Genomic DNA, 26,766 nt, shown 5'->3' with positions numbered 1-26,766 from the left:
TTTTCTTCAGCTATATAATGCCCTGAAAGCAGGCAACCAGGTTAAACGAAAGCTGTTTTATTTGAATTATGGCAGCAGTCTGGGCGAGCTTTTGCCTCCCAATATTGCTTTCAGCACTTGCACTGTCACCTCATCGAGCGTACGGCTCCGCTTGGGATTCACTATTTGGCCGCAAACAAGATGCTGCGGCCGCCCCGACCGTTGGTATATGCGCGTCGTCGGTGGTTGTGTACGGCTACCCATGCCAGGAGTTTAAAGTAAGACTTGAACGAATTAATTAAGCCAATATTGCAGATAATTAGTGACTTAACTTTAGTTAAATAAAATGGCTGCATTTTTGTTCAGGTGACAACTCAAGATGGCTACATACTGAGTCTGCAAAGGATTCCGGAAGGTCGTGGGAATGGCAGCGGCGGCGGCCGCGGCGGGATTAAGAAGCCACCGGTCTTAATTCAGCATGGTGTCCTTGTGGTAAGTTTTCTCAATACATCCTCATTAATTACACATGATTTTGTCCGGTTTACCGGGGTTTTATTTGCTTTAGTTTATGTCAAGAAAGTTTTATTTCAGCATCAAACGTTTTATTATTTTTATTCTGCTCATTTCAAGTTAAGCCAGCCTCGTTTAATAAACTAGTCAAGTCAAAAATAATTTAATACAACAAACATATTCTTACGGTACAATCTCTGGCTAATATCTTTGGTCATCACGTATTTACGACCCAAAGTTTGCTCCTGTTTACGTTTGATTATGCTGTCTGCGTCTTTGATAAAGAATCATTATGGCTTAAAGTTGACCTTTTCGTTCCACCTTCACAATTTCACATTATGAGAAATGGAATTGGATCCCATCCGGATCTTAGGATTCTCACTCTTAATCATTTATCGTGTATCGTGCAATTAGAAATTATTTGATTTTTTTTATTTACAATTAAACATAAATAATATTCAATGAAAATTAACCGTACGATATACGATGAATGATTATAATATGAGATCTCTAGGCTTCCTACAAAATGGATCCGAAAAGGATTCCTTTCCATGCGAAATGTACCAAAAGTTACTTTAGATCGCTTACGGCCAAAAGTCAAAAAGGGCAATTAAGGGAAAATGTAAGAGTGGTTAAGGTGTCATGTTATACAGGTAGACTTGGGGAAATTTTTTTATTGTGATGGAAACTCGGATGGTACATCATGTGTTTTAATATAAGTAGTAAAAAATTTTACCTTTTTAATTGTTAATGTTTTAACACACAAATTTCATCATTTATATAGTAATATGTGGTGTACCACTTCGTATGATGATCACAATGAAAATTTTTTCGTAGACTTGACTTAAGTCAGATGGTTAGAAATTTCTGCCAGTCCTTTACGTACGTTTCCGATAGTTCTTTTTGTCAAACATTTTTGATAATTTAAAGTCGTTTAAAATATTGCTTTATCATAAGAAAAAAACATGTGCGATGTATTGGCACGGTCTGTACATGTCGCTTATTAACTAGGACGTTTTGGTTGAATGAAGCCCTAAGTTATGCTAAATCTCCGGCTAAAAAAAAAAGCCAACAAGGCAATCTCATAAAGGTAGATAGTAGCAGAATGCTAGATTTACGCTCCTGGAAATGGCTCTGTCGTAACCAGTCTTAATTACTATCTTTAAGTACGTTTTTAATTAAAAAATAACAATTAACAATAATATAAATATATTAATCTTTCAACAAACACTAAGATAATTAATCACTTGCTAATATGTTCTTTAAAGGAGTGGATGAGATTATTTTCAGTTCTCTGCTTCCGAAGCAGATGAACCTGAAAATTCGGACCATTTAATTCAAAATTTTCTATTCTCGTTAACTTATTTTACTAGTCGCTTTAAACGCAAACTCACGCCTCTTCTCTTTCAGTTAAATGGTCTAGATAATCGGATCGCTCTGCTCTGAAAGCAGAGATCGATCTCATTCCAAAACAGTGAAAGCAGAGCAGACTAGAGTGGGTTGAAAGGAAAAGGATCCTTGCCGGATCCTTTTACTGAGGATCCTAGGGATCTTGTGACTGTGACCGTTTGTCGTACATCGTGTGATCAGTTTTCGTTAAGTATTATTTATATTTAATTTTATTTTATTGTACATCGTGCGGTTAGTTTTCGTTGAAACTAGACATCATGAATTTATTAAGATATTTGCACAAAACTTCCATGTAAGTAATAAGAGAACATGCCACGTAATAAGATTAATGTTTGGCGATACACTCATCGTCAATGGAGTGAGTCAATGACCATAAAATCAAATTTAAACTTAAGAAGGCTCTGAATTCTGATTATCAGATTCTTAACGAGAGAAGAGGATCCTCTTTGGATTCATTTTGTGGAGATTTTAAGGATTTCCACATATTAGTTGTTTATCATACATCATGCAGCCAATTTTCACATTTTAGTCGTTATCATACATCATGCAGTCAGTTTTCATCCGATATTATTTGTGTTTAATTTTAAATAAAAAAATTAAATTATTTTTAACCATACAATACATAATGAATGGTTAAGATATGAAAATTTTTAAAATCCTCACAAAATAAATCTAGATGGGATCCTTTTCCCTTATCAAGAGGCACAAGGGACCATCATCAGAAGAGAAGCTGTACAAAAAATCATGCACCGCCTCACGCATAATTCCAATGGTGCATATTTCAAGATTTCAATCATTGTTTCTCTCAATATTGACCCTCAACGTCGAGGTTAGGGTGTATCGTATGCACACTTAAAGTTAGACCGATTTTTATTAAACAGTTGACTAAGAAAAATTATGCGAGTTTTAGTACTATAAAAATGTTGTTCTTTCAACGGATACAAGTTGAAAAAACAGCTTATTTGCAAAACAAAGATAAAGCCGTGTACAATGGTCTTTTTTTTTCTTTTTTTTTTTTTCGACACTCGCAAAACGGGAAACCTTATTGATTTAGAGTCATCTATTTGAATTAACTCAAAAACTGTTTGGTATTATACTAAGATCTTTTGAGATAAAATATCAATATTTATTATCCTAAGTTGGTAAGAATTTGTCGTCTGTTTGAAGTCTTAGCACTCTCGAGTTCGAATCTCTCAACCTAAAACCTAAGATAGTTTACAATAGAATATCGTCTTTATAAAATATAGATTTCTTATTGGTAGGTTTCTATATTGTGTATGTGAATGTAGGATGGAGTCACCTGGCTCCTGAATTCTCCGGACAGGAATCTGCCATTGATTCTGGCAGACAACGGTTTCGACGTGTGGATTGCTAACACAAGAGGGACCAGGTTCAGCCGGCGACATACTTCCATGGATCCCGGCGATCCGGTTCGATCTTATATGCACTTTCTTTTTGAATTCAGGATGAAATATCAAGTTTTTTCTGGATTTTAATGAATTTGTGATTTGTGACAATGGCAGAAATTTTGGAATTGGTCTTGGGATGAATTGGTGGCTTTTGACCTACCAGCAGTGTTTGATTTCGTGTATGGCAAGGCAGGACAGAAGATCAATTATGTTGGCCATTCCCAGGTGAGAATCAATATATTTGTTCTGTATATGCACTTTTGGAGGGCGAACCTTAGAACAGCAAAAATGTTGCTCTTTTATGATCGAAAGATCATGAGTTCGAGTCCTAAAAATAACCTCTTTACTATGTAGATCATCCCCCAACCCTCACAAAATGAGAAGCCTTGTTAGCTTAAGGTCGCCCATATATATGCACCTTTGAGCCAAAAAAAAAAACTTTTGTAAAGACTACTATAACAGTATTTCAAGTTGATCACTCATCATCTTCTACCGGTGCACGTTTCTGCTTATTTTTTTATATTGAATAGTTTAATACAAAATTGAATGTGCAAAAATCACTTTCTTTCCATAAATTTACTCATCTTTTTATTTTCAAGACATTCCAACATTTTTTTATAAGAAGAAAAGCTTATGTTCATTTATTTGGCAGGGAACTTTAATTGTATTGGCATCGCTATCAGAAGGGAAACTGGTGGACCAGATGAAATCAGCAGCCTTGCTAAGCCCCATTGCTTATTTGAGCCACATGAACACTGCACTTGGTGTGGCTGCTGCCAAATCCTTTGTTGGTGAGGTACTTCAGTCGTTAATAATTGAGTCAATGATTTCCCATATTAATTCGCTAATACAATGTTTATGTCTAAATACATGTCACTAATTACTTAACTCTTGATTTCCCCAACAGATCACTACGCTTTTCGGTCTTGCGGAGTTCAATCCGAAAGGGTAAGAATGAGAAATTAACCATTCATTTGCGTGTTACATTATGAGCGTATGTATTATACTATACCTTAAGTGCATGGCCGTCGTTCATTTATATTAAGCTTTTTAGCCTAAAAGATTCATGAGATTATCATAACTTCTCACTTTAGTCTCTGACATTAAAAATTGATAAAAATTCACGTTCAATTGTCACGTGAATGACTATTTGACAAACTTTTAAGAGTAATTTTTGTTAAACCAACCCCTTCACTTAACGAGGATATTGACATGTTTTTTTACGGAATGACCAAAGTGATTTATGATGGACAAATTCAAGGATCACTTTTATCGATTTTCATTATTAGGGGCCAAAGTGAGAAATAAGGCTAATCTTAAGAATCATTTTAGCTAAAAGACCTTTATATTATACTCGTTAACTGATTGTATCAGGTAACGGTATTCGGGTACTATTGATTTGATATAATTTGAGGTTTGTCCTAATTGCAGGGACCCAGTGGCTCAATTTCTGCAAGTTCTGTGTGCTGATCCAGGGGTTGACTGCTATGACTTATTGCAAGCAGTTACTGGTATAATTAGTCTTTTCTCATTATCTCTGTAATTATTATTATTCCAACCTTTGCAGCTAGCAGAACTATAACACAATTATGCTAATCACCATCCTAAATTGATCTGATTTAAGGCAAAAACTGCTGTCTCAATTCTTCCACCGTCGATCTCTTCTTGGAGAATGAGCCTCAGTCAACATCCACCAAGAACATGGTGCACTTGGCTCAAAGTAAGTTGTTTTATCCATCAAAAACTCCTGTCTCAATTCTCGAACGTCATAAGTTGTGTAGATACATGATTGTATACAATCTATGATAAGACATTCTAAATAGTTAAGATTTGTGACATAAATTAAACGAGATTCTCGAACGTCATAAGTTATGTAGATATGTAATCGTATCCAATTGACAATAAGATATTTTAAGTAGTTATGACTTGTGACGTAAATTAACTTGCAGCTGTACGAGATGGGAAGTTGGCGAAGTACAACTACGGGATACCAGACTACAACTTGATGCATTATGGCGAATTTAACCCTCCAGTTTACAACCTCTCCAACATCCCCCATGACCTTCCTCTGTTCCTCAGCTACGGCGGCCAAGACGCGCTCTCTGATCCTCGCGACGTGGCGCGCTTGCTGGATAGTCTGAAACTTCATGATGTGGGGAAGCTCACTGTACAGTACATAGAGAATTATGCACATGCAGATTTCATCATGGGGTTGAATGCCAAGGACATTGTGTATAATCAAGTCACTGCGTTTTTCAATCAGCAACATTGATATTTCCACTAAGATTGAGGCCCAAAGGTTACCCAATGTACGTGGGTCATGAGCTTAAGTAAAACGTATCCAGAAATTTTGAATTAATTTAGTGCATATTTAGCAGAATTTCCCTTAATAACTGTTAATCAAACTAAAGAAAAGTCCTCGCCAAACAATTGTTAATGCCAAAGGCAAAAATAATTAGGAAAACTAATGAAAATGACTTGAAAACTTTGAGTTTTAACGATAATGACAAAATAAAGGGTAAAGTGAGTAGTATCAGGATTGGAAAAAAACTTGTGCGGGGCTTGTCTTGTCACTGGATTTTGCTGAGTGACACTACAATTCGATCAAAACTCACCGCATGACAATTCTACAATATAAAACTTTTATTACTTTTTTGTATTTAAAGCTCTCATAATTATTTTTTCTATTAATTAATACACACCATGAGATTAATCTAATGTTTTTTTTTCCTACTCGTGCCTTCCTTTCCTTTCTTCGTAAGAATATGATAAAAAAAAAATTGAGCCATTAAAATTTTCTTCCCAAGTCCTTTCAATTGCTGGGAAAAAGGAAAATGGAGATGGAAGTTTGTTCCTTTTTCCTTTGTTGTGTAATATTTTTCAAAATCTATTTTTCCTTTTTTACTTTTCACCTTCCTCAATGTATATATAAAAATATAGTTTTCTTCAGGTAAGTGATTCTAACTCACCTTGTATCAATAGTCGGTTTTGGTCACTGGGTTTCCAACATTTACAATCTTAATCACTTTAGTAAGTTTTGTGTTTAAAATATCAAATTGTTCATTATTATTTATAATATTGTTAAAAATATATAATTAAATTTTAAATGCACGAACAACTCTTGTAAAAATACAGATTTTGTAAAATATGAAATATGTGTTGGATTTTTTATTTTTTCCATTTCATGATAGTGGGAGAAGATGACTTAATTGTTTTTTTTCCCATATTCATATGAAGAAAGGAAAGACAGAGTGGGGAAGAAGACAGTAGAGAAAATTTGGGAAGAAAAGAGAGAGAGGGAGAGAGGGGAAAAGGAAAAAAAAACCATTAAATTATTCTCATGGTGTATATTAATTAGTAAGAAAAAAATTTATAAGGACTTTAAATTTAAAAATAAAAGATTATATTTAGACTTACCATGTGGTGAATTTTGATTGGATTGTAATGCCACTCAGTAAAATTCAATGGCATGCCAAGCCTTACACAAGTTTTTATCCCAAGATTGACTTTTTAGTGTAAAAATGTGATTTTTTGTTAAAGTGAACAGTACCATGGATTTTTCGTTAAAACTTTCAAAATAATTAGGTGAGATAGCAGTTGAGTTCATGAGTTTTGTTTCTTCCGAACGGTGCCGCAAGTGAGTTTGAATATTTGTCCGATATTGCTTCTACAGAGGCTAAAATTGTTTTCTGATGGATGCATTTGGTGTCATAGAAATGTTCTATAGATAGATCCTGTCAATTAACTTGATCCAGCAACTATTCAGGGTCCAGCACCGACATCAGTAGCATTACCATGACTTGACTAAGCGAACGTTGTATCAGTAAACCAGATTGCCGCTCCTTACAGAAAAAAAAGGTGAATTAATTATGGTTGGCAAGGAATCCAGGATGAGAGATTAAAAGCGGATAGACAGTATAGAAATCACATGTTATTTGGTCTTCTTGAAGCACTTCCAAATATTTCCTGAAGAAACGATTGGATTTTCAATAAAAAATTTGACGCATTTCAAATAAAAACGCTTATAACCGAAAGTGGTTTTAGTAGAAATCATTTCAAATGAGCCAGGTCATTACTCATGATGACCGTCACAAGCTAGGGAATAGACTTTCTTTCATTTTGTATCTGTCAGCTTCTGACATTTGCGTATAAAAATTTGAGTTCTGACGGTCATGCCTTCTAGTGAATATGATCAACAACATATCTTTGTTTCAACTCCAAGCTTCCTTTATATCCACCGACTAGTTTTGCTTTGCGGACAAACCAAACTCTCTGAACTCTCAACATAATCTCACTTCACAAACCCAGCCCTGTTATGTCTGCAGAATTACACGAATACCTTATCTAGATTGCAGCACTACCGCCTGATTCCTGAGGCAATTTGGTAAATTGCTCTGCCCTCAATCAAATGTCCATCTTATGAAACTCATTAAACGTTACAAATAAACCACCATAGAGAGGTCAAGTGGTTAGGGAAAAATTCCAGACTCATATTTTACATGACACGTCTTAGGTTTGATTCATGACGTTTGTGAATCACACGATGGTGGTCAGAGAAGGCTAAAATGCCTTTGTGAGTAGTTCAAAATTCCGAAAGGGTGAACGTGACGAAACCCCCAGGTGATCCTCTTTTTTAAGAGAAAAAAAAATCAAACGTTACAAATAAATATTGGTTTATAACATATATTAAATAATTAATAATAAACAAATTTTTTCATTGAGTGTATATATAGTTCCTGAGGCATCGGAAAGCTCAGATGTGGAAGGAGCTAAGAGCAAATTAAGACTACAAAACATTGGAAGAGGATGGGGCGTACGAACACGGTTTTGTTGGTGTTGGTTTTTGCAGCTTTGCTCACAAAGGAAACCTTGGCATCACAACATCATGTTGGGGGCAGCCAAGGCTGGGAGCAATCCACAGAATTGAACTCATGGGCGTCCGCCCAGAAATTCAAGGTTGGTGACCAACTTGGTAAGTTACTTGTTACTTCGTCTCTAGACAAGACATCTGTATATGGTAATTAATGGATTCTCAATAAAGTATGGTCAAATCATCGATATTATTCGTAGATTAATAATGTTGTCAACCGTACGTATCGACGTGTTATCGATACAAAATCCGCTCTTTAACAACGGACAAACGTCATGCACAAAGTGTTAATATGTTTCTTATAGTACCTCTTCGTCTAAAACTGCTTCTATTACAAATAATTTTGCTCATAAACATTTTTATTATAGAAGTACTTTTTTTTATAAAAAAAATCACGTTGAAATATCATGAGAACTCCAAGTGCTTTTTTAACAAGAGATATTTGGAAGTGCTAACGCATACATGGAAAGTGTTTCTCGAAAAAAACACTTATATAACCCAAAAGCACTTTCACCTAAGCATAGAAAAACTCTTTTGGTCGTTAGAAAATGCTTTTTTAATCCTTCCAACATGAAATTCTAATTACATTATGCTCAGTGTTATACTGTGATAACCAATATAATTGATCTTTCCTGGCAGTTTTTAAGTACACCTCGGGGCTGCACAGTGTGGTGGAGCTACCAAACGAGAGCGCCTACAAGAGCTGCGACGCCGGCAGTGCCCTGGACACCAAGTCTAGCGGCAATGATGTGGTGAAACTGACCAAGGCCGGCACACGATATTTTGCTTGCGGCACTTCAGGCCACTGCGACCAAGGCATGAAGATGAAGATCACTACTGTCGACGGAAACGCACCTTCTTCACCGTCATCACCATCATCATCGTCTTCCGACGCTTCTCCTCCTGCTTCGACTTCTGCGGCAGCTTCTTCTTCTTTCCCGCATTCTGCCCCTTCATTGTTTGTGATTGCTGCATTATCTGCCACCCTTCTGCTTTCCGCGTTTTAAAACTTTGTTTCGGAGTATCTTGGGCCTATTGGGCCTGCTTATTACTACGATGGACGTGTGATTTCATCTTGGATTTTGGAGATAAATTACGGTCAGTGACGGATTTGTTTGTAATTACAGCAAATATTTTATGGTTTTATTTTTCGGTTGATTGAAATTTTAAAGAAGAGCATAATAAAGTGGCTGCGATGGGTTTTATTTTTGGAATCCATATGTACGTAGACATATTTAACCTTCAACTCTACTACAATTTACAACAAGGTTAGTCACAATTAGATATCGAACTTGTCGTTCATGCAAGTTAAATTCAAGTCAATCTCTAATAAATAAAAATAAATACCACTCAACAAAAGACTAATTGCTAGTTTTAAGTTTTCACTTTCAAGTTTTCGTCATGTTTTAGTTTTTAAAAATGATACGCATTCAATTATATCTAACAAAATAAACTAAAAAAAAAAAAAAAATTTATAACAGATTTCAAACGTGCCCTTAATCTATAGTTTTTGACAAAAAATACAAAAAGAAATGAAAAACCAATACCTCCCTTCACCTATATTGGTTATATAAAGAATGTAGCTCTTACCAATATTAGTTAAAGAAATCCTAGCAACCTTTGCATTTAAATTTTCATGATACGTGTCATTTTAATATATAAAAAATAAGACCTTTTAAGTCCTTTTAAATTATCAACGTCTAATAGGTCTTCAGGTTAATTTAAAAATGCTTGGAGTGTAAGTAAGGTTAGAGTTCAATAATTGCTTTTGTCGAACCCTAAGTCTAATATTCGGGTACTTAGGGAGTAAGGGCTCTTTATATATATATATATATATTTTTTTTTTTGCCAAATGATAAATTTTATTAGATTAGTCACCGATATAATTTAAATATATACAATCATGCGCGAGTTTAACTATTTTTCACCACTGTAGTGAAATGTCACTTGCAACTCTTTATATTTTTTTTAGGTGTGAGATTTGGTGGATCAAAATTAATGGCTGACAAAAACTCTAAGGGGGCGTTTGTTGCGCCGGACTATCTCGGATTGGATTAGCTTCAAGGACTAAGCTGGACTGGCTTAGACTAGACTAAACTGGACTAACTTAGTGAAGTGTTTGGTGCAGTATTGGACTAAGAAGCTGGATAATAACAAATTATAATATTATATTATTTAATATATAAATTATTAATATTTTATTATGATCTTATCTTTTTCTTCATTTTTTCCTACCATTTCCTCGTTAAATCAGATGAAGTTAGCACCGCCAAAAAATTCATCACCATCCCTGGACCGAGATCTTAGCTTTGAATACTCGAATCTGTCATGGATTTGAAGAAGCCCAAACAGGCCGAGACTTCCAGGCCATTTTCCGATCACATTCGACCACATTTTGGCCTCGATTCAGTTAAAATCGTAATCTTGTCACTCCCAGCTTCAATTTGGTATATTTTGTATGAAAGTTGGTTGTGAAATGGATCTGAAAGAGAGTCGGAAAGTTAATGATTGATCTAGGTGACCGGAGATGACGAGGAGTTTGTCAAGAGTGGTCGTTGAGCATGACGAGGACGAGAAAGAGAGGATAGTCTTAGCTAGTCCCATAGTTATTGGGGGGTCTCGCTAAGACCTCTTAGTGAAGGGTTTTGTCCATGCTAGTCCCCTTTAGTCTCATTAATGTTAGTCCCAGCATGGAACAAACACAGTATTGGACTAATAGCTAGTCCAGTGCAGTCCAGTCCAACTTAGTGAGGGCAAACAAACGCCCCCTAACGACGTCACGGTGGAAAGATTCACTAGGGTCAAGACTATATAAATAAACGGCCAGGATCCCCGGTCACACAACGCAAAACTTCAGATGAACGCTTCAAACGAGGGGCCAGTGCGCATAAGACTTTTGACTACTTAAGAGATGTCTACAAGAGCTTGATAATTTAAACTTGATACCTACTTTGTCGGAGAAAAGGAATTTTATCCCCAATAAAAGGGCAACCACGTGCCTATCCAAGACCAGAAAAATAAAAATAATAATTTTCGCAAAATCAGAAAAATTAAATAATATTTTCCAATAAACAAAAATATGAGAGATCTCGTGAGCTGGTGCGGCTCTCCAATAAACAAAAAATGTGAGAGAGATCCCATGAGTTGGTGAGTCTTCTTAACTGTAGCCATAGATATGGTGAAATTTCCCCATAGATTTTTCGGGCTTGAAAGAGTTTCATAAATGTGACTTGCCATCGGTTGTTTATTTATTTATTTTTTATTTATTATTATTAATATGAAAAACAATATTTTCATTTATAAAAAATAATCATAAAAATGAAAATGAAAGCGCGAATCTTGTGCGCCCGGACAAATCGTGACGAAACGGCAGAGTCTCCTCTATCCAGCTGAAACTCTAAACATAATTTTTCACTTAAACTGCAGTGTCGTGTCGTGTCGTTCTTTACCAAAATTCACTCCGAAACCCGAAACCAGAGATCGAGAGCGAGAGAGGGAGTGGAAAACCATGCCGGAGGACGCGACGGCGATTGACTATGTGATGGAGAAAGCCTCTGGTCCCCACTTCTCGGGGCTCCGGCTCGACGGCATCCTCTCCTCTCCGTCGCCTTCCTCGTCTCCGGCCGCCGCCTCCAACCTCGCAGCCGACCCCAACGCCCCCAAGCAGCCATTCGTCATCGGTACTCTCACCCCCTCGCTCTTCGTTTTAATTTCAATTTGCATTTCGTTGATCCGCTGCGATTCAGTCTCCGCTGCAACTGCATTTCAATTTCGTTGGCGTTACGGTGATTGATTAGGTGTTTCGGGAGGTACGGCTTCCGGTAAGACGACGGTGTGCGACATGATCATCCAGCAGCTTCACGATCATCGTGTCGTACTTGTCAATCAGGTTAGGGCTTGGTGAAGCTCCTTCTCTTTGCTTACTTTCTCTGCATACACGATTTTCTGTTCTTAGTTGATTAAGCTATATAATTAGTATAATTCTTTGATTAGTTTGATTTGGACATTTTGTAGGATTCATTTTATCGAGGTTTGACACCCGAGGAATCGGAACGAGTGCATGAGTATAATTTTGATCACCCTGGTAATCAATTTACTGTTGAAATTCAAATTCACTTTCGTGTTGTTGATTTTAGCTAAGGAACTAGGTTGTGTGCTATGCTATACTGTGCATATCTGACAGTTACGTAGTGGCAGATCATGTTTTGTTTGGGTTCTTTTCTATGTCTATAGGAACATTATTCATATAGTTTACTGATTATCTATTGGTATGTTTTTTAAGATGCTTTTGACACCGAACAACTCTTGGATTGCGTTCAAAAGCTAAAGAACGGGCAATCTGTCCAAGTTCCGATATATGATTTTAAGATACACAGACGAAGTTCTGATAGTTTCCGGCAGGTACTCAAATCATTTAGGTGTTTTCCTCCCTTTTCTTCCTTACGAGTATATAGCTATTTTTGCATGTAATAGCTTACTTGATTACGCTATACTATTTATTGTTTATTATTAATATTCTTCTTCTTATGTTACTTCTATTAGGGTTTTTATTGCTACTGTTATTGCTCTTCTCAAGGACAATTTTGATTCGTAATTGTCGTTTCTCTTCCCTTTTTGGGCATTTGGTTTACTGTTTTGTCAGGTGAATGCTTCTGATGTAATAATCCTGGAAGGAATTCTGGTGTTCCATGACCAACGTGTCCGCAATCTAATGAACATTAAGATTTTTGTCGATACAGGTCTGATCTCTTTTGTGTAATTCTTGTCGTTTTCATATTATTTATTGTCCAATAACGGTTCTTTATGGTCATCACATCTTTTAGATTTCCTTAGTTTTGTTTTGCATGGCATGTTAGTTTGAGCGTTACTTGCGGACTTGATTTGGAAATTTGAGCGTTTCTTGCGGTCTTGATATGGAGTTTTCCTCTTATTGGCCAGTCTCTGTATGTGTGTGAGGAGGAGGTCTTAACCTTTTTTTGGTTATGCTGTCTCTCTCTCTCTCTCTCTTTCAATATTTATCTTACTTTTTACCATATGTTAATAGATGCTGATGTGAGGCTTGCTCGTAGAATAAGACGAGACACAGTTGAGAGGGGCAGAGACATTAACTCTGTTCTTGAAATGGTAAGACCCAATTTGAGCTTGGCTTATTTTTCTTTACAGGAGTTGGGATAATTTTTTTGTAGAGCTGGGTAAGACGAGAGTGGCTTTCTTATAGTTTCTTTAGTAACTCTGCTGAGATTGTATCATTTCCATTCCTAAAATCACAGAGGCATTTTGTATTGTGCAGTATGCTAAGTTCGTCAAACCTGCTTTTGATGATTTTATTCACCCATCAAAGAAGTATGCTGATGTGATCATTCCCCGTGGGGGTGATAATCATGTTGCCATTGATTTGATTGTGCAACATATTCGCACAAAGCTTGGTCAGCATGATCTCTGCAAAATATATCCTAATGTGTACGTTATTCAGTCAACATTTCAGGTATGCAATATGTGTTCATGTGATTTGTTTTCATATAGACATATTGTTCACCTTCTGTCTTATGCGGGAATTAGGAATTTGGCATTTGGCTTTGATTGTTGATTCCACAACTCATCAGTACAAATGATTTGCCAAATTCAGTTACATGACTCTTGTTTTTAGTTTAGTTGAGTATGGGTCTTGTTTTTATAACTCAGAAACTTTTTAAACTGCATTTTCTGAGCACGTTTTGTGTTCTTCTCAAGTATTTTAATTTTCAGCTCTGAAAAGCAAATCAGATTTCTTGGTTGACTGAACCAAGTAGTTTGAGCATATAATTTGCATTATGATGGACTTGTAACCTTAAAGCTTTTCCCAACAGTCGGCACTTGGATGACTATTTGCTCACTTTCTTCTCTTTAGTCTTTAATCTAGTTGTTCTCATTTTTCAGATTAGAGGTATGCATACACTGATTCGAGACCGAGAAATATCGAAGCATGATTTTGTGTTTTATTCAGATCGGCTAATACGTCTGGTAATTTATATTCCATGCCTAATTTAAATTTCATACATCTACAAGAGTTGTGCTTATATTTTCTTATACTCTGATGTGGCCTCCAGGTTGTGGAGCACGGCCTTGGCCATTTGCCATTCACAGAGAAGCAAGTAGTAACTCCAACAGGTGTGCTGATTACATGTCTACAATTTCATCTTTCCTTACCCATACTAGTTTCATAACTTGATTGTGACATGTTCGGTTCGGCATGGGGATAATATTGGATTTCCTTTAGGGGCTAGGGTGTATTTTGAATTTTTTATATATGCTATTTTGAGTATATGGATAAATCTTGCACAAACATGGATTCATATTTAATTTGCATCATCGGAACTATAGCCTGAAAATGAGGAATATTTTGCATGTCTTTGAAAATTTGCTTCTATTATATACCAGCATCAGTATATACCGGGGTGGATTTCTGCAAGAAACTGTGTGGGGTTTCAATTGTTCGAAGGTGAGCTTTAAATCAGGTATTGAATTTTAGAAGTTTTATTTATCCGGCAGTCCTTTGCCTATGCCGACAACCTTTCCTTGTTTATTATGTCAGTGGTGAGAGCATGGAAAATGCATTACGTGCATGCTGCAAAGGAATAAAGATTGGAAAGATTCTGATTCACCGTGATGGAGACAATGGAAAGCAGGTACCTTGTTTTTAAAGGAGAAAATTTGACCAATAGCTATCTCCTCCCTCTCAAACCTTATAAAAATTGTGTATAACCGAGCTATTCCAACTTAAACAGCTTATTTACGAGAAACTTCCAATGGATATTTCAGAACGTCATGTCCTGCTTCTAGATCCAGTCCTTGCTACAGGTAATCCCATTTATCTCTCATAAGCTTGGTTGTCCTTCTTTGGTACCTGCATATACGCAGGAAATGCAGTTGGTAGTGTTGCAAGAAAAATTTCATCTCTAGTTTTTTATTCTCATTGTTATACACAGCAGTGGTAGAAAGATATCATTTGTGTATGTCTAATGCCATTCCCATTGAAAGAGCATGTTGTGAGACAGTGTTCTGTCTGAATATTCAGTTGGTGTGGCATGTTAGCTTCTGCTAGCTTAAAACTGTAGTCTGGTTTTTGTTTGTTTTTTAATTTTTGGGGCATGGGAGTCTTTGTTATGTGGTACGCTGAAGAATTTGTGTATATAATGAGGCTCAATCAGTCTATTGCTCTTGAAAGTATGGTCAAATCTCACATTGCTCCCGAAGTCACGACGCCCCACTTTTCCCCTTGTCCGATGGTTTGTGTCTCACTTTGACACAGAACAATAGTGACAGGAGCAAGGCAGTTCATTGTGACTTGTGGGGGCCAATGCGGGATTTGCCCATACTTTTAGGGGCCACTACTCTAAACATTTCAAATTACAAGCAACAGTAAATAGGCATCCATAATTCATCAAATTTACAAGCCATTCTGCTAGAGGTCATTCTTCAAATTTTTGAACTTGCTGGTGACTGAGTAGTAACGATCAACCTTAATGGCTTGTAGGTAACTCTGCTAACCAGGCGATTGAACTACTCATACAGAAAGGAGTTCCTGAAGCCCATATTATTTTCTTAAACCTTATTTCTGTGAGTTTTTTCTTGATGCTGGTTGATTACGCGTATACAAATAACAACACACATTGACTTAAATACCCTACTATTTTCATCTGCCTTAGGCCCCTGAAGGAATCCATTGTGTTTCCAAACGGTTTCCATCTTTGAAGATTGTGACTTCGGAGATTGATGTTGCGCTGAATGAAGAGTTCCGTGTCATACCAGGACTGGGTGAATTTGGTGATCGATACTTTGGCACCGATGATTAAGTGCATACTTATAGATTGCCATCGTATAATATTGGGCTGCGGCCTTGGAATAGATCGTTGTTTCCGAATTTGTTTCCATTTGGAAACCTGCAGGTGTGTATTGGCGTTGTGTCCAAATTCTATAAATGGTTGAATTGTTTCAACTTTCAACCCATGAGCTAACTGATGGTGGAATTTATAAAAATTACTGTGTGATGTTAGTTTCTTGGTCCTCATGCTATTTGTCAATTTTGGAAGTTTATTATGAAATACAGGAGCTTTTTCTTGCATTTGATCGCGTCTAATTGTTTTTTGAACGAAAGGACCTATTAATTTTTTTTTTTTTTGGTTTAATTTGATCGCGTCTAATTGTTTCTTTGAACAAAGGGACCTATTAATCTTTTTTTCTTAAAATTGTTAAAAATTATCAACTAATAACTTCGTCATGGCAATCTACTATTTTGGGAACTAAAAAAACTCACAGAAGCATTTTAGTTTTTTCAGGTCACCATCGTGTGACTCATCAATATTGGGAATCAATTCAAGATGTGTCGTGTGGAAAAATGACCTATTAATTGATAATTTGGGTATTGTCTGATATCGTTTGGATATTTCTTTTGGGGGACTGGGAATGCAGCTGTAATAGTATCTCAAGTCAAATACACACTAACATACTTTTTAATTTTGTTCATATGACAGTGCTTGATTGATTTCGGATATCATCACATTGGCAATCCCGTTGTAGGGATTGCCCTTATTGAGAGAATTTACCTTATTACCAGTTACAAGAATCTCTCATTAATATCGTCTTGATTGAAATTGCCAATTCCAACTTATAAGTCATTGTCATTGACCCCGCAAAACTTAAATTCCACAGTGGGAAATCAAAACTTCCAACGCCTCAGAATCATTGACTTGGAAGTCTCTGCACAATTCTACTATTTGTATAAGAAGGGAGAAAGGATAGCCAGACAAGTATGATTGTGACCCCATTTGAACCCTGAAGTGTTACTTGCAAACTGACCCTTATGCGAGCATGTAATGACCATTTATATGTTTTTTGTAGAAAGCATTTCACGTGCTTTTTCTAGAATTTTCATTTGCATTTTTACTAAGAATTGGTTCTAAAAATATTTTCACCGAAAACACTTTCCATCATTTTAAAATAACTTCCCAACGAGCCCTTATATGATACCTATGTACTATTGTCGTTGCATCTGGTGTCAATAAAACAAGCAACGTGAACAAAACTTGCCCATGTTTTTATGTATTTGCCACGAAACGAAACAATAACAGCATACCCATGTAATGCAAATACTTCTAGACACACTAAGGGTCGGGACCACTGAGTTGGAAGTCTAGCGACTGTGAAGGGCCAGCCACAGACAATCGGTCGGCCGCCCATTTTCCATGAACACTCATTCTCCTTAAAAAAAATGACATTGTTATAGTTTTTCACACTTTAAATATTGCAGACATCTTGAGACCTGCAAAGCATATCTCATTGCATGCTCACATAAGAAGTATGCTCAGACTGAAGACTGAATTTTTATTACTTTGAAACTGAATATTTATTACATAAGTTCTCACACATAAAAGATAACATCATCAACAATTTTTACTACCTTTGTTTTTTTTTTTTTTTTTTTCTGTCTTCATTCTCTTGTTTATGTCACTTAATATTTATTACTTTATTGAATGCAAACGCAAATGTTGGGAAAAAAAACTTAGAGTACACAACTCTAGCACAAGTGTTGGAGAGACAACACAAGTAAACAAATTACTTGTATTACACAAACAAAATATTACAACACTCTCAAATGACACTCTTAAGAAGCTATGATACTCACTCACTTTCTAGAGACAAACTCTAGAGCACTCACACTCTTACAAGACTACTTACAAGGCTTCCCACTCTCTTACTTAGCTCTTCTTAATTGATTGGTTGCTTGTTGATTTGTTGATACAAATGGTGTGGATGCCTTCTCCTTTTATAGGCATGGATGGAACCTTGGAGAAGCATGGACACACCATGCTAGAGATATCTAGATAATTCCACTAACTTCCTAAGTTAGAATTATCTACACTAAACTTGCATGTTGGCAGAAACCTCACCATTCTTCTAGACTCTTCCACCAACTTAAGAAACAACATTCTAGTCATTTCTACAAAGTACTACTTTAACTTGGATAATCTAGCTAACCAACCTTAGTGAATGTTCTAGAATTCTTTATTCTAGATTTGTGCAGGTCCTTTAATGAGATGGAGTTGATTTCTTTAACAGCAAATGCAAATGCTAGAAAAAAATAAAAGATTGAAAGGTAGAAAATGACATTGTGAATATTATTTCCCATATATTAGAGAAAAACAATTTGAAGATTGCGAGGTCCCAAAGCTACAAATTAGTATATAAGCTTCTTACATTGGTTTTAGTGTTACCGGTTACAACCGATTCGGTGGAGAGAGCGTTTTCGTCCCTTTGTCCGACAATTCCTGACTTTCGCTACTGCCAACGAGCCTTTATTTGATACGTATGTACCATTATTGTTGCATCCGATGTCAATAAAACAAGTTATGTGAACAAAACTTACACATGTTTTCATGTATTTGCCACGAAACGAAACATTAACAGCATACCCATGTAATACAAATACTTCTGAACACATTAATGGTCGGGACCACTGACTTGGAAGTCTAGCGACTGTGAAAGGCCAGCCACATACCATCGGCCGGCTGCCCATTTTCCATGAAGACTCATTCTCCTTAGAAAAAATGACATTGTTATACTTTTTCACACTTTAAATACTGCAGATATCTTGAGACCTGCAAAGCATATCTCATTGCATGCTCACATAAGAAGTATGGTTCCCAGAAGTGCTTCCATCCAACTTTTTTCACTTATTATACTGTCAGGTTTCCTCTTCTTTGAAACTACTAAACTTGGTTTCTGCAGTGCTGATCGTAACGTGGGATGCAAGGAAACTGAGAGGAAAGCCCTTCTCGAGCTCAAAGCCGGTCTCACAAATCCTTCAGGCCGGCTTTCATCTTGGGTGGGAGAAGATTGTTGCAATTGGAGCGGTGTAGGCTGCAACAACGTAACTGGACGCGTGACCACGCTCAATCTCCACAACGAATTTTCAGATGGCGAGGATGGAACATTGCTTGCATTTGGCGGTGAGATCAACCTTTCTTTGCTTGTTTTGAAAGATTTGATCCACTTGGATTTGAGCATGAATAACTTTGAAGGTGTTCGAATTCCAAACTTCATCGGATCACTAGAGAAATTGGAATACCTCAATCTCTCTAGTGCATCTTTCGGTGGAGTCATTCCCCAAAGTTTTGGAAACCTTTCGAGATTGCTTTCTCTAGACCTCAGCTATTATCTTTTTGAACCCATAGCGAATGATCTTCGATGGCTTCCAACTCTTTCTTCCTTAAAGTACCTAAACCTCGGAGGAGTAGACCTTAGCAAGGCTAAATCACGTTGGCTTCCCACTGTCAATATGCTACCTTCGCTCGTTGAATTGCATTTGCCCTCTTGTGGACTTTCCATCCTTCCTCTCACCCTTCCTTCCATGAATTTCGCATCCCTTTCAGTTCTCGATCTTTCAAACAACAATTTCAACTCCACATTACCTCCCTGGTTGTTCAATCTGACTAACCTAGTCACCCTTGAAATGCACTCAACCAATCTCCACGGAGCACTTCCAGAAACATTTGGTAGTTTGACATCTCTTCGGACGCTTGATTTGTCGGAAAACTCAAACATTGAAGGACCTTTGCCAAGAAGCTTAGGAATGCTGTGCAACTTGCAGACGGTGAATCTTCCCATCAACAAATTTACTGGCGAGATTATTGATTTCGTTGATAGGTTGTCTGCATGCATAAACAACAGCTTAGAGAGGCTGGATTTGGGATATAATAGCCTGACAGGAAGACTGCCGGATTCTTTGGGAAATCTTAAAACCTTAAGATTCCTCAAATTGTGGTTTAATTCATTTGAAGGCTCAATCCCAAAATCTATTGGCAAGCTGAAATCTTTGGAAGAGTTCTACATTTCAAATAATCAAATGAGTGGGAGCATCCCTGAAGGTCTTGGGCAGCTCTCGTCGCTGACTGCACTAGATATCTCGGAAAACACATGGGAAGGTTCGATTACAGAAGCTCATTTCATGAAACTTGGAAGCCTTACAGATGTTTCAATATATAACAATAACCCAAACATTTCCTTAGTTTTCGACATTAGTTCCGATTGGATACCTCCCTTTAAGCTGAGATACTTGAACATTAGGTCATGCCAACTAGGTCCTAAATTTCCTACATGGCTTAGAAATCAAACTGAGCTGGTCACTTTGGTACTCAACAATGCTAGGATTTCGGATACCATACCGGAGTGGTTTTGGCAGTTGGATTTCCAATTAGATAAACAAGATGTCGCTTATAATCAGCTAAGCGGCAGGGTGCCCAACTCATTACGATTTATCAGTCCTGGCATCGTTGATTTGAGTACAAACCGCTTCGAGGGCCCCCTCCCACTCTGGTCATCTAACATTACCATGTTGTATCTTAGAGATAATCTGTTTTCTGGGCCAATTCCTCGTGACATTAGTGAAGTAATGCCCTCTCTGACGGATCTAGACATTTCTCGGAACTCTTTGAATGGAAGCATTCCCCTGTCCATGGGTAATCTAAGCCAATTAACAACCATGGTTATCTCAAATAACCTGTTGTCTGGTGAGATTCCTAACTTTTGGGACAGTATACCATCATTGTACATCCTAGATGTGTCGAATAACAGTCTTTCAGGTTCAATCCCACCATCCTTAACTTCTCTAACTTTACTGAGATTCTTGATACTCTCTAGCAACCACCTTTCGGGCAAACTTCCTTCCATGAAAAACTTCACTGACATGAGGAGTCTTGATCTTGGTGAGAACAATTTCTCTGGAGCTATTCCAGCTTCCATAGGAGAAAGCATGCCCTCTTTGTTGATTTTGCGTCTGAGGCTCAACTGGTTTAGCGGAAGCATCCCTTCGCAGTTATGTGGTCTTTCCAATCTCCACATATTGGACCTCTCACACAACAATATCTCCGGAAATGTTCCTTGCTGCATAGGTAACTTAACTGGCTTCAGATCCGATCTCACAAATAAAGATACAGAAGATTATCTTTACCAGGGAAGATTGAAGGTAGTGGCAAAAGGAAGGGTCCTCGAATATAACTCCATCCTTTACCTTGTCAATAGTGTTGATCTCTCGGACAACAACTTGTCAGGAGAGATGCCTGTGGGGCTAACAAGCCTTACAAGGTTAGGCACCTTGAATCTGTCCATGAATCATTTGACAGGAAATATCCCAGCCAAGATCGGAGACTTGGAGCAGATAGAAACTCTGGACCTATCGAGCAACAAACTTTCGGGTCCAATTCCACAGAGCATGGTTTCTTTAACATTTTTGAATCATCTCAACTTGTCATACAACAACTTGTCCGGGAAAATCCCAACAAGCAATCAGTTTGAAACCTTCAATGCATCCATTTATGAAGGAAATGCCGGTCTTTGTGGGCATCCATTACCAAATTGCCAAGGCGATGAAGAAACACCTCAGGTTCCAGGTGGAGATGACGAGGATGATGACAGTAAGCTCGATAAGCTGTGGCTCCTACTCAGCATTGTGATAGGATTCTGTTTCGGGTTCTGGGGTGTTTGCGGGACTCTGGTCATCAAGAAGTCTTGGAGGTATGCGTATTTCAACTTCGCTAACAAGGTGTATGCATATGTATTAGCCATTCTGAAGAAAAGATCTTTGAAACTGTCAAATGTGAAAGCATATATATGAATGCAAATAAGACCTGAAAATTGGTTGTTCTCATTACTATTTTGGAAATAAAGATGCATGAATATCTTATATGATTCGAGAAATTTTATTCTTCTTTCTTGTGATTATATTCATGCTGCGAACTTTTATTTCTCTGTAAAAAGAAAGTCTAGAGTGTTTTTGCAACATCTGATTGTTTTTGTTTGATGATTTCGCGAGACAATCTACCGATTAATTAAATATTGAAGGCAAACTAGTGAAAATTTTAATTATAATTATGTTCTCTTCTAGAAAGACAATAAAGGACAACTATTCTCACCCAATACTCACGCCTAGGCCTGATTTTTGGTTAGATCGGATCGGTATACATGTTTCCAATTCCAATTCCAATCCAAAAAGTTTCGGGAATGCATATCATTTCTAATTTCAGAATCAAAATTTCGAAATGTCATAAACTTATGTCGAATTGGGTATTTTTGGAATCAGATTTGTTTCGCAATTTCAAAATTATGGGACTTCTATGACTTCATCTACTGTTCTCCATCAAGATAAAAAAAATATGTCATCTCCTTGGCTCTCTCTACACAATACAAAATTGTATAGTTCTCAAATTCTCATTTTTTATGTAATATATTCTATAGGGAGTTGTAATTGACAAAATAGTTACATATCTGAGTACATGTAGAATAAATCGAAAGTTAAAAAGTACTATGTAACAAAGTTATGCAAGTTTCAGAATTTGAGATCAAATTTAGAATATAAAATACGTTCCAATTCTTATCCAATTTTTTTCTGAATTTCAAAATTTTGAACTTGAATCGAGCAGAATTTTTGTAATATTTTAGCTCAAATCGGTCAGATTTGGATATTCCTATCCAAGTTGAACCCCTACTCACGCCAAAACCAAAACCCTTGAAACTTGTAAATAAAAAAAAGGGTTAATTACAAAAAACTACCTCAAGTATGGGTCAAATGACACTTTCATACCTCATCTTTTAAAATTGACAATGTCATACCTCATCTTACGAATTTGTGTCAATGTTATACCTTCCGTTAGTTTGACCGTTTATTCTCAGTTAAATGCTGACGTGGCTTGATCTGGGACCCATTTTTATTAAAAATTAATAAAAAAATTATTAAAAACAAAAAAAATCATTTAATATTATTTAAATATTAAAATAATAAAATAATTATTTAAAAAAAAAAAAAAAAAAAAAAACCAACGTCAATTCTCCCTTCCCCCCCTCTCTCTCCCTTCTCCCCATCTTCATCTTCTTCCCCTTTCTGCAACTCCAACCCAGAAAAACAGAAGAGAAAAAAAAAAAAAAAAAAACCAATTTGTTTTCCTTGCTCCTCACCCCCTCTTCTCCCCACACCCACGCACCCAACCTCCCCACCTTCGCACCCCAACCTTGCACCCACTATCTACAACCCCTAAAAAAAAAAAAAAAAAAAAAAAAACCCAGAAAAAAAAAAACCCATTCTCCTGGGCGAGGAGAAAATGGGCGGCGGGGGTCCCGGGGGGGGGGGGGGAGGGGGGGAGAGGGGGGGTGGGGGAATGGGTGTGGAGAGGAGAGGGTGGGTGTGAGGGGGGCGAACTGGGTTGCTGCTGTTTTTTTTTTTTTTTTTTTTTTCTTCTTCCCTCTTCTTCTTCTGCAGGAACGAACTGGGGACTTTTTTTTTTTTTTTTTTTTTTTCTTCTTCTTCTTCTTCTTCTTCCCTCTTCTTCTTCTTCTGCAGGGACGAACTGGGGACTTTTTTTTTTTTTTTTTTTTTTTTTTTCTTCTCTCTTCTTCCCTCTTCTTCTTCTTTTTCTTCTTCTTCTGCAGGGGGACGAACTGGGCTTCTTTTTTTTTTTTTTTTTTTTTCTTCTCTCTTCTTCTGCTTCCCTCTTCTTCTTCTTCTTCTTCTTCTTCTGCGGGTTAGGTTGGGGGGGGGGTGGGAGTGGACGGGTTTGCTGCTGTTTTTTTTTTTTTTTTTTTTTTTTTTCTCTTCTTCTTCTTCTTCTTTCTCCTTCTTCTTTTCTGGGTTGTTGGGTTGCAGGAAGATGATGGGGAAGAGAGAGGGGGAGATGCACGAAAGGAGAGGGAAGATAATGGTTGTTTGTTTTTTATTTTTTTATGTACTTTTTTATTATTATTTTAATATTTAAATAATATTAAATGATTTTTTTTGTTTTTAATAATTTTTTTATTAATTTTTTAATAAAAATGGGTCCCAGATCAAGCCACGTCAGCATTTAACTGAGAAATAAACGGCCAAGCTAACGGAAGGTATAACATTGACACAAATTCGTAAGATGAGGTATGACATTGTCAATTTTAAAAGATGAGGTATGAAAGTGTCATTTAACCCATACTTGAGGTAGTTTTTTGTACTTAACCCTAAAAAAAAACTCTTCCCACTCATCACTCACACCAAAACCAAAATACTCGTTTCATTCAAACAACCCGACTTACTCCCTCCAAACCCTCAAAACCCAAACTCCATATGAAACCATTATTTTGAATATTTACTTGTGTTGTACGTTGGGAGAAATTTTGATTCGAGAAAATTTTCCACATACCAGGACAGGAAAGTTTATTGAAATTTCGGTGTCCATAAGCGGAAAATAAGCAGCAAGTTTCGGTCAGGACTAACAGAGTAAAATAAAAATATGTTCTCTAAACCGGACTTCCACACAAGCTTCCGGCCTTGTCTACCGAACGCAGCTTTTACATTTGACAGCTGACTGCTGCAAACAACTGGTGTTACTTCAATACTTTTCCTGTTAATCTCTCTAACATAGAAAAATTCTTAAATTTTAAGCTAGAAGACATGATATGTGTACGTTAAGGGATAGCACTGACTTGGGAAGTCTTTGGACGATCGTACTAGTGTCGATTCTCATAGAATTAAGGATAGCCTCGACGGCACGGTTGTTATAGGTGACCCGATTATATGACGAGATTCTTACTTACAACCGGGTATGAATTTCCATTACTCTATGGCACTTACGTGGATATATCTCCTAAGATGTAGAAGTTATTGGCCTTGGTTTTGAGTGGTGAGGTGCACCATTGACTTGTAAGTCTTTTGTTTTTGTTTTCTTATCAGAGGCTTGGGAAATTTTCGTAACAGCAACATTATGGTCTACGATTCCATGTCCAAATCTTTCACCCCTAAGTGTTTCCACGACGGCACATAATTTGGAACAACTAAAAGAGGAGAAAATCTCCTTTTTATACATCCCATTTCATGCAGAAACAGCAGCTTAGAGAGGCTGGGTTTGGGATATAACAACCTGACAGGAAAACTGCCGGATTCTTTGGGAAATCTTAAAACCTTAAGAATCCTCAAATTGGGGTTTAATTCATTTCAGGGCTCAATCCCAAAATCTATTGGCAAGCTGAAATCTTTGGAGGAGTTGTACATTTCAAAAAATCAAAGGAGTGGGAGCATCCTTGAAGGTCTTGGGCAGCTTTCGTCGCTGACTGCACTAGATATCTCGGAAAACACATGGGAAGGTTCGATTACAGAAGCTCATTTCATGAAACTTGGAAGCCTTACAGATGTTTCAATATATAACAATAACCCAAACATTTCCTTAGTTTTCAACATTAGTTCCGATTGGATACCTCCCTTTAAGCTGAGATACTTGAACATTAGGTCATGCCAACTAGGTCCTAAATTTCCTACATGGCTCAGAAATCAGACTGAGCTGGTCACTTTGGTACTCAACAATGCTAGGATTTCAGCTGTGAAAGCTTTTAGAAGACGCTGTCAACTGTGAAAGCTTGTTTAAGCAAATAAAGATGTTTAATATTTTCCTTTTCCTTGATGAATTTGTAAGCGTGGTTTCAATGTCCTTTATGTCTTGCTTGTAAGTCAAGACACAAATTCTACAATATTACTCTACAAATCTCTATTTGTATCTTAAATTATTGCAGTGCTTCCACTTTGATTCTTCAATTTTAATTTATCTGAAAGTGACTTTCGTTACAAAAGTTAACAGAATAACACGTGATCACTTTCTAAAGGACATTTCGATAGCTCGTGTACTTGATAAAAATGCCCTTAATATGTTAGAATTTGACCACTTTTGTCCAAGAGTAGGCATTTATGCTAGAAAACGAACAAAATTTATCAAATTTAGGAGCCATTCTGCTAGAGGGCATTCTTCAAATTTTTGAACTTGCTGGTGACTGAGTAGTAACGATCAACCTTAATGGCTTGTAGGTAACTCTGCCAACCAGGCGATTGAACTACTCATACAGAAAGGAGTTCCTGAAGCCCATATTATTTTCTTAAACCTTATCTCTGTGAGTTTTTTCTGGATGCTGGTTGATTACGCGTATTTGTGTACAAATAACAACACACATTGACTTAAATACCCTGCTATTTTCATCTGCCTTAGGCCCCTGAAGGAATCCATTGTATGTCCATCTTTGAAGATTGTGACCTCGGAGATTGATGTTGCGCTGAATGAAGAGTTCCGTGTCATACCAGGACTGGGTGAATTTGGTGATCAATACTTTGGCACCGATGATTAAGTGCATACTTATAGATTGGGATCGTATAATATTGGGCTGCGGCCTTGGAATAGATCGTTGTTTCCGAATTTGTTTCCATTTCGAAACCTGCAGGTGTGTTTTGGCGTTGTGTCCAAATTCTATAAATGGTTCGGCTGCTTTATCTTGAATTGCTTCAACTTTCAACCCATGAGCTAACTGATGGTGGAATTTATAAAAATTACTGTGTGATGTTAGTTTCTTGGTCCTTATGCTATTTGTCAATTTTGGAAGTTTATTAAGAAATACATGAGCTTTTTCTTGCATTTGATCGCGTCTAATAGGTTATTTGAACAGAGGGACCTATAAATTTTTTTTTTTTGTTTAATTTGATCGCGTCTAATTGTTTCTTTGAACAAAGGGACCTATTAATCTTTTTTTTCTTAAAATTGTTAAAAATTATCAACTAGT

The 26,766-nt window shown here is 36.9% G+C and overlaps 4 protein-coding genes across 5 annotated transcripts; all 4 read left to right on the top strand.

Moving 5' to 3' along the window:
- LOC103960897 (triacylglycerol lipase 2) lies at positions 1-5,684 on the top strand. Its single transcript, XM_009373388.3, has 9 exons — positions 1-257; positions 346-471; positions 3,189-3,329; positions 3,423-3,533; positions 3,961-4,104; positions 4,216-4,256; positions 4,740-4,819; positions 4,933-5,028; positions 5,258-5,684. The coding sequence occupies exons 1-9, from the start codon at positions 69-71 to the stop codon at positions 5,578-5,580; spliced, it is 1,251 nt and encodes a 416-aa protein (XP_009371663.1). The 5' UTR covers positions 1-68; the 3' UTR covers positions 5,581-5,684.
- Positions 5,685-8,051: 2,367 nt separating this feature from the next.
- LOC103960896 (mavicyanin) lies at positions 8,052-9,381 on the top strand. The gene is made up of 2 exons (XM_009373387.2): positions 8,052-8,280; positions 8,818-9,381. The coding sequence occupies exons 1-2, from the start codon at positions 8,115-8,117 to the stop codon at positions 9,183-9,185; spliced, it is 534 nt and encodes a 177-aa protein (XP_009371662.1). The 5' UTR covers positions 8,052-8,114; the 3' UTR covers positions 9,186-9,381.
- A 2,229-nt stretch (positions 9,382-11,610) lies between these two features.
- Positions 11,611-26,552, top strand: LOC103960895 (uridine/cytidine kinase UKL1, chloroplastic). Of its 2 annotated transcripts, none has more exons than XM_009373386.3 (14): positions 11,611-11,858; positions 11,976-12,067; positions 12,193-12,262; positions 12,461-12,579; positions 12,821-12,917; positions 13,223-13,302; positions 13,469-13,663; positions 14,095-14,178; positions 14,265-14,325; positions 14,596-14,656; positions 14,750-14,843; positions 14,943-15,015; positions 26,024-26,106; positions 26,202-26,552. In XM_009373386.3, the coding sequence occupies exons 1-14, from the start codon at positions 11,687-11,689 to the stop codon at positions 26,256-26,258; spliced, it is 1,338 nt and encodes a 445-aa protein (XP_009371661.2). In that variant the 5' UTR covers positions 11,611-11,686; the 3' UTR covers positions 26,259-26,552. The 2 variants fall into 2 exon arrangements, with proteins under 2 accessions (XP_009371661.2, XP_009371659.2); XM_009373384.3 differs by lacking the exons at positions 26,024-26,106; positions 26,202-26,552 and adding exons at positions 15,692-15,774; positions 15,864-16,210.
- Positions 18,837-21,877, top strand: LOC103960983 (receptor-like protein EIX2). The gene has a single exon (XM_018650806.2). It carries the CDS (start codon positions 18,851-18,853, stop codon positions 21,824-21,826), a length of 2,976 nt encoding a protein of 991 aa, XP_018506322.2. The 5' UTR covers positions 18,837-18,850; the 3' UTR covers positions 21,827-21,877.
- Positions 26,553-26,766: the final 214 nt, after the last annotated feature.

This window comes from the organism of the source record quoted next, unplaced genomic scaffold (assembly GCF_019419815.1).
Source record: "Pyrus x bretschneideri cultivar Hongxiangsu unplaced genomic scaffold, Pyrus_bretschneideri_v1 Contig13, whole genome shotgun sequence".
NCBI lineage: Eukaryota > Viridiplantae > Streptophyta > Magnoliopsida > Rosales > Rosaceae > Pyrus > Pyrus x bretschneideri.
The sequence above is the reverse complement of the archived record's forward strand: the minus strand, read 5'-3'. Positions and strand labels throughout refer to the sequence as shown.

Excerpts from the sequence above, each read along its gene's own strand:
- LOC103960897 (XM_009373388.3), top strand. The coding sequence starts at position 69 with ATGGCAGCAGTCTGGGCGAGCTTTTGCCTCCCAATATTGCTTTCAGCA. Across the intron at positions 3,330-3,422 it reads CCATGGATCCCGGCGATCCG|AAATTTTGGAATTGGTCTTG; the intron begins GTTCGATCTTAT and ends TGACAATGGCAG. Across the intron at positions 3,534-3,960 it reads ATTATGTTGGCCATTCCCAG|GGAACTTTAATTGTATTGGC; the intron begins GTGAGAATCAAT and ends TTTATTTGGCAG.
- LOC103960896 (XM_009373387.2), top strand. The coding sequence starts at position 8,115 with ATGGGGCGTACGAACACGGTTTTGTTGGTGTTGGTTTTTGCAGCTTTG. Across the intron at positions 8,281-8,817 it reads CAAGGTTGGTGACCAACTTG|TTTTTAAGTACACCTCGGGG; the intron begins GTAAGTTACTTG and ends CTTTCCTGGCAG.
- LOC103960895 (XM_009373384.3), top strand. The coding sequence starts at position 11,687 with ATGCCGGAGGACGCGACGGCGATTGACTATGTGATGGAGAAAGCCTCT. Across the intron at positions 12,918-13,222 it reads TAAGATTTTTGTCGATACAG|ATGCTGATGTGAGGCTTGCT; the intron begins GTCTGATCTCTT and ends ATATGTTAATAG. Across the intron at positions 13,664-14,094 it reads TTATTCAGTCAACATTTCAG|ATTAGAGGTATGCATACACT; the intron begins GTATGCAATATG and ends CTCATTTTTCAG.
- LOC103960983 (XM_018650806.2), top strand. The coding sequence starts at position 18,851 with ATGGTTCCCAGAAGTGCTTCCATCCAACTTTTTTCACTTATTATACTG.